The sequence below is a fragment of the Cebus imitator genome, unplaced genomic scaffold, assembly GCF_001604975.1.
Source record: "Cebus imitator isolate Cc_AM_T3 unplaced genomic scaffold, Cebus_imitator-1.0 Scaffold296, whole genome shotgun sequence".
Classification (NCBI taxonomy): domain Eukaryota; kingdom Metazoa; phylum Chordata; class Mammalia; order Primates; family Cebidae; genus Cebus; species Cebus imitator.
The window spans coordinates 1,437,765-1,444,714 of NW_016107611.1; the positions used below are offsets into that span (position 1 = coordinate 1,437,765).

At 53.0% G+C, this 6,950-nt stretch overlaps 2 protein-coding genes across 5 annotated transcripts in view; both read left to right on the plus strand.

Moving 5' to 3' along the window:
* The window catches only part of RELB (RELB proto-oncogene, NF-kB subunit), a 40,359-nt gene extending 37,165 nt beyond the window's left edge, over positions 1-3,194 (plus strand). Inside the window, exon 9 of the mRNA XM_037729158.1 lies at positions 2,368-3,194. Coding sequence (XP_037585086.1) covers positions 2,368-2,782 — 415 coding nt within the window. The 3' untranslated portion in view covers positions 2,783-3,194. The remainder of the gene's footprint in view (positions 1-2,367) is intronic.
* A 412-nt stretch (positions 3,195-3,606) lies between these two features.
* LOC108285330 (CLK4 associating serine/arginine rich protein) overlaps positions 3,607-6,950 on the plus strand; it is a 29,965-nt gene continuing 26,621 nt past the window's right edge. For all 4 annotated transcript variants that reach the window (XR_001817552.2, XR_001817553.2, XM_017502437.2 and 1 more), the window contains exons 1-2: positions 3,607-3,706; positions 4,748-4,875. Coding sequence is in view for 2 of the 4 variants with exons in the window: in XM_017502437.2 (XP_017357926.1) it covers positions 4,777-4,875 (99 nt within the window). In the remaining 2 variants the exon portion in view is untranslated. The remainder of the gene's footprint in view (positions 3,707-4,747; positions 4,876-6,950) is intronic.

The following is a 6,950-nucleotide window of genomic DNA, read 5'->3' on the forward strand; positions in this document are numbered from 1 at the left end:
ACAGCATTTCACCATGTTGGCCAGGCTGGTCCTAAACTCCTGACCTCAAGTGATCCACCTGCCTCAGCTTCCCAAAGTGCTGGGATTACAGGCGTGAGCCACCTCATCCAGCCTATGATCTCATTTAACTGTATTTATAACAAACCCCAAAATAACAGGGGCTTCAACAGGATAGAACGTTATTTCTCGTCTCACATAAATAGTCCATAGGGACCAAGAGCTGTGGCTCATGCCTATAATCTCAGCACTTTGGGAGGCTAAGACAGGTGGACTGCCTCAGGCCAGGAATTTGAGACCACCCTGGCCAACATGGTAAAACATGGTTTCTACTAAAAATACAAAAATTAGCCAAGTGTGGTGGTGCACACCTGTAGTCCCAGCTACTTGGGAGGCTGAGGCAGGAGAATCACTTGAACCCAGAAAGTGGAAGTTTCAGTGAACCAAGATTGCACCACTGCACTTCAGCCTGGGCGACAGAGTGAGACCCTTTCTCAAAAAAATCCAACCCAGGCTGGGCACTGTGGCTCATACCTGTAATCCCAGCATTTTGGGAGGCCGAGGTGGGTGGATCATGAGGTCAGGAGATCGAGAGCATCCTGGTCAATGTGGTGAAACCCCGTCTCTACTAAAAATACAAAAAAATTAGCTGGGCATAGTGGCACACACCTGTAGTCCCAGCTACTCAGGAGGCTGAGGCAGGAGAATTGTTTGAACCCAGGAGGCAGAGATTGCAGTGAGCCAAGATCACGCCACTGCACTACAGCCTGGGTGATAGTGTGAGACTCTGTCTCAAAAAAAAGAAAAAAAAAAAAAAAACTCCTGACCTCAGGTGATCTGCACGCCTTAGCCTCCCAAAGTACTGGGATTACAGGCGTGAGTCACCATGCCTGGCCCAAGAATCCCTCTTATAATGAAACTTTTTAATTTGATTTTTATTTTTTCTTAAGTCCCCATTATGCCCGAGAATGACACTTATTATTTCTTACAATTTTGGGACTGGTGACTTCCCAACTTGCGTCTCCCATGGTCTGGAGCTTTCTTTTCTTTCTTTCTTTTTTTTAAAGATGGGGTTTCTCCATGATGGCCAGGCTGATCTTGAACTCCTGACCTCAGGTGATCCACCCACCTCGGCCTCCCAAAGTGCTAGGATTACAGGCGTGAGCCACCGCGCCTGGCCTCAGTCTGGAGCTTTCACTTTTTGGGTTGTCTCTCTATATTGTGGGGCTTTGGAACGTCTTCTCCTTTCTCACTCTTGGGGAAAACTCTCCACGGCCGTGTAGGTGGATGGCGTCAACCCTAGCTCCACAACAGCTGTGTGAGCTTTCCAGTTACATTCCCTCGGTGCCTTAGTTTACTTGTTATTATCACTACTTTTAGAGATAAGCTCATGCTCTGTTGCTCAGGCTGGAGTGCAGTGGTGTGATCATACTTCGCTGCAGCCTTATTTTTTCTTTTTTTTTTTTGGGACGGAGTTTCGCTCTTGTTACCCAGGCTGGAGTGCAATGGCGCGATCTTGGCTCACTGCAACCTCCGCCTCCTGGGTTCAGGCAATTCTCCTGCCTCAGCCTCCTGAGTAGCTGGGATTACAGGCACGCGCTACCATGCCCAGCTAATTTTTTGTATTTTTAGTAGAGACGGGGTTTCACCGTGTTGACCAGGATGGTCTCGATCTCTTGACCTCCTGATCCACCTGCCTCGGCCTCCCAAAGTGCTGGGATTACAGGCTTGAGCCACCGCACCCTGCTTCGCTGCAGCCTTAAACGAGGCTCAAGTGATCCTCCTGCCTCATCCTGCCAAGTAGCTGGGACTATAGGTGTGCGCCACCATACCCAGCTAACTTTTAAATAATTTTTTTGTAGAGACAGGGTCTTGCTGTGTTGTGTTGGGATTACAGGCGTGAACCACCATGCTTGGCGTTCAGTTAACTTATTCTCTGAGAATGGTGATAGTCCCACATGGATTCTCCTTGGGATTAAGAGGGTACCTTAAGGCCAGGAACAGTGGCTCACAACTGTAATCCTAGTACTTTGGGAGGCCAAGGCAGGTGGATCACCTGAGGTCAGGGGTTCGAGACCAGCCTGGCCAACATGGTGAAACCCCGCTTCTATCAAAAAGACAAAAATTTGCTGGGCGTGGCACTTGCCTGTAGTTTCAGCTATTTGGGAGACTGAGGCAGGGGAATCACTTGAACTGGGGAGGCAGAGGTTGCAGTGAGCCAAGAGTATGCCACTGCACTCCAGCCTGGGCAACAGAATGAGAGTTCATCTAAAAAAAAAAAAAAAAAAAAAAAAAAAAAGAGGCCACCTTGATATCACATTTTGCAGGGATGGGGCATTTGAGTTAGGGCCTGGTCAGAAGTTCGCCCTAAATCACACTGCACTTCTCTCTCTTCATCCTCATAGGCCCGTTTCTCCCGCCGTCAGCCCTGCTGCCAGACCCAGACTTCTTCTCTGGCACCGTGTCCCTGCCAGGCCTGGAGCCCCCTGGCGGGCCTGACCTCCTGGACGATGGCTTTGCGTATGACCCCCCCCCACTCTTGACCATGCTGGACCTGCTGCCCCCGGCGCCGCCACACGCCAGCGCTGTTGTGTCCACTGGGGGTGCTGGGGCTGTGGTTGGGGAGCACCCCGGCCCTGAGCCGCTGACACTGGACTCCTACCAGGGCCCGGGCCCCGGGGACGGAGGCACCGCCAGCCTCGTGGGCAGCAACATGTTCCCCAATCAGTACCGCGAGGCAGCCTTCGGAGGCGGCCTCATGTCCCCCGGGCCTGAAGCCACGTAGCCCCGTGGTGCCGGAGGAGGGGCACTGGGTGGGGAGAGGGGTGGAGGAGCTGTGCAATCCCAATCAGGATGTCCAGCATCCCCATCCCCTTGGCCCACCCTTGGATTGGTCTTCCTCATGCTTCTGAAGCGGACATATTCAGCCTTGGCGAGAAGCTCCGTTGCACAGGTTTCCCCTTGAGCCCATTTTACAGATGAGGAAACTGAGTCCCGAGAGGAAAGGGTATGGCTCTCGTGCACTAGCTTGTTACAGCTGCCTCTGCCCCCACATGTGGGGGGACCTTCTCCAGTCGGTTTCGGAAAAGACTGTACATATGAGAGGAGGGGGCAGGTCCACGGCCCTCCCTCCCGAGACTTGAAGGTGGGGGGTAGGTTGTTAGAGTCTTCCCAATAAAGATGAGTTTTTGAGCCTCGGGGGTCTCGTCTGTTCTGCGCTTGGGAAACGCCCCAGTCCTTTACGCAGCAAAGAAAGCCTTCAGGCTGGGGGCTCACGCCTGTAATCCCAGGACTTTCGGAGGCAAGGCGGGAGGATCGCTTGAGACCAGCCTGGGCAACATGACGAAACCCAATCTCAACAAAAAATAGAAAAATCAGCCGGGCGTAGTGGTGCGCGCCTGTAATCCCAGCTACTTCAGAGGCTGAGGTGGGAGGATCGCTTGAGCCCGGGAGGTGGACGTTGCAGTGAGCTGAGACCGCACCACTGCACTCCACCCTGGGTGGCAGTGCGAAGCCCTGTCTCAAAAAATAAACCACTTCTCCCTATGGACTCCGCCCCTCTCGACTCTAGGACCCGCCCCTCACGTCGGCGGAAGTGCGCTGCGCGGCGTTCCACCTCACTCCGCCCCCTCCCCCTACCGCAGTCTTCCATTTCCGTTTCCGGTGCGGGCCGCGCGCTAGCGCAGCGGTGGGAGGCTGCAACCAGCCGGTGAGTGCAGGCGGCGGGCTCGACTTTCCGGCTTTCGGGCAGGCGTCAGCCCAGCTTCTTCCTTTCCTCGGGCTCTCCCCATGCTGCTGTGGGCCTCTGCTGCGTCCCGGCCCCGTGATCGCTTGTTCCTCACCCCTTTCGGCCTGATGGGCCGAAGGCCGCGCCCTTGCCCCGGCTGTGGGCCAGAAGTCGCCGCGTCTCTCTCGGCCTTCGGCCCAGCAGCCTGTCAGAGGCACCGCCCCCTTGTCAAAAAACAACAACAACAAAAAAAACAAACAAAACTAGCCCAAATCATCCGGCCGCGACGCGATCCACAAGCCCGGTGCAACCCCTCGGTCTCTTCCCTCGCACGCAAGCCCTGCCCCCAAGCTCAGCCCACGCCCTCCCGCCAGCCAGCTCCGCCTCTCTCAGGCTCTACCCTGTTTTTCCTGGGATACTGTCTCTACGACGGCATCTAGATCCCCTCTTTAGACCTCAGCTTCACTCTGGTCTCCTTGCAGTACCCCCTCCCCATGTTCCCGCTCTAGCATCTTCATCTTCCGCCACATCCTTCACCCGTCCTCGACCTCCACCTTCGTACAACTGCGCTTGCTCCCTTAAAGGCTTTCTCCGATTTCTTTCCCCTGCCCTCATCCTTTTCCTCCTCATCTAGCATGGGGGAGCCTTTTCAGTTCTTCTCTTTCCCTTGAGATCCAGCCTTAGGTGCTCAGGGTTTGCCTTCTGACTTGACTTCAAACACTACTAATGTTTCAAAACCATGCATCCCTGACTCCAGCGCGTGGAATCTAGGACACCCCTTTCCCAGGGATGCTCACCTCAGAATCACCTAAGGGTTTTTCAGATTGCCCAAGTTGCCAAATGGAAGTTGTTAGAGATGGACTTGGACATCTGGCACACCGTTCTGAAGCCATACCCCTGCTCCCTGAACCTAAGAGATGTGTTGTTTGAGATCGACTCTGTCACCAACTTGTTAGATGACTTTGATTCTGCCCATATAGTTTTCACAGCCTATCTGACGCTCCTGATACCTTCATCCCTCAGGTTGAGGCCCCAGGCTTGGCCTCACCACAATGTGGCACGAGGCTAGGAAGCATGAGCGGAAGCTTCGAGGCATGATGGTCGACTACAAGAAGCGGGCAGAGCGGAGACGGGAGTATTATGAAAAGATTGTGAGTAACTGGCCTTTCGCCTGGGGTGAGGGACCCTGGGTTGGGGGCCGAAGCTGGTCATCCTGATAAAATCTGGGCTTGGAAGTATGCCAGGACAAGAGCTTCATTTCCTCAGGAGTATATTTGTTAATCGTTTCTTGAGCATAATCATTGATAAGATCCCAAGGGCTTCTGTGTGTCGTAGCATACTGTGTCATTTGGTCAGTGCCAGTTGGGTGTTAGCAAGAAGAAGGGAAATCTCTGTAATGCCAGTACTGGCGTTAGACCGGCCACCTTCAGAATGTTGTCTGTTTTGCTTATTGCTGGCTTCCCCATGCCCGGAAGAGCTCTTGAGGTTTGGCTTGGCATACAACAGGAGTGAGTATTAAGTTGGCTGGGTGTGGTGGCTCACACCTGTAATCCTGGCACTTTGGGAGGCTGAGGTGGGTGGATCACCTGAGGTTGCAAGTTTGAGATCAGCCTGGCCAAAATGGTGAAACCCCGTCTCTACTAAAGATAGAAAAATTAGCCAGGCGTGGTGGTGTGTGCATGTAATCCCAGCTACTCGGGAGGCTGAGGCATGAGAATTGTTTGAATCTGGGAGGAGGAGACTGCAGTGCGTGGAGATTGTGCCACTGCACTCTAGCCTGGGTGACAGAGCAAGATTGTCTCCAAAAAAAAAAAAAAAAAAAAAAGAGGAGTGAATATAAAGTGAAATCTGACCACTTCTGTCTCCTGTTTGATGCTTCACTTGCTTTTGGGGAGAAGACCAGACTATCACTGGCCTAAAAGACCCTTGTGGTCTCACCACTCAGCCTCATCCTTGGACAGCTCCACTGTCCTCTGTTTCTGTCACCACCGGGCTTTAGCCTAAAATGCCCCCTCCTCACCTGTTTAACTCCTGTGTATCCTAAGCTGGGCTTGGTGGCTCGAGCCTGTAATCCCAGCACCTTGGGAGGCCGAGGCAGGTGGATCATGAGGTCAGGAGCTCAAGAACCAACCGGCCAACACAGTGAAACTCCATCTCTACTAAAAATATGAAAAACTTCGCTGGGCGTGGTGGCACATACCTGTAGTCCCACCTATTCAGGAGGCTGAGGCAGGAAAATCACTTGAAACCAGAAGGTGGAGGTTACAGTGAGCCAAGATCGTGCCACTGCACTCCAGCCTGGGCAACAAGAGCAAAACTCCATCTCAAAAAAACAAGCAAACAAACAAACAAACAAAAACCTCCAGTGTATCCTTGGTATTCCAGCTTGAAATGGCACCTGTTTACTAGCTTCGGTTCTGTTAGATGACATTTACATAGGCATTCCCCATTTACTCTTGTGTTACCGCCCCAGCCTCCTCCCTGGTCTGCCGGCCGCCAGTTCTGGCCCCTCCAATCTATCCTACCCGGAAGGATCTGAGAGGCCTTTCAAAAGCGCAAAACTGACCTTGTCCCTTCCTTGCTCAGAGTACCTCCATGGCTCCTAAGTGCCCTTGAGAGAAAGCCCAGGCTCCTTACTTTGGCCTTTGGGCCCTGCATGGCTTGGCCGTTGCCCCTCCTCTAGACTCAGCGCCACCCCACACTCTGCCTTGTTCGTTCGTGCAAGTCATTTTGGCCTCCTTGCTATTATTCCGCTGACGCATGCACGCCCCGGCCACAGGACTTCCGTATGACCTCTTTCCATACCTGGTTCACTACTGCCTGTCTGTCAGATCTCAGTTGTCAGGGAAGTCTTGTTTCCCAGGCTCTGTCAAGTGTCCTTTAAAAATGCCATCATCATTGCTCCCTTCCTCTCTGTGGAATTTAACATACTTGAGATATACATACATGGGCCGGGCACGGTGGCTCACGCCTGTAATCCTAGCATTTTGGGAGGTTGAGGCAGGTGGATCACCTCAAGTCAAAAGTTTGAGACCAGCCTGGCTAACATAGTGAAACCTCATCTTTCCTAAAAATACAAAAATTAGCAGGATGTGGTGGTGGGCCCTTGTAATTCCAGCTACTCGGGAGGCTGAGGCAGGAGAATCACTTCAACCTGGGAGGTGGAGGTTGCAGTGAGCCGAGATCACGCCACTGCACCCCAGCCTGGTGACAGAGCAAGACTCCA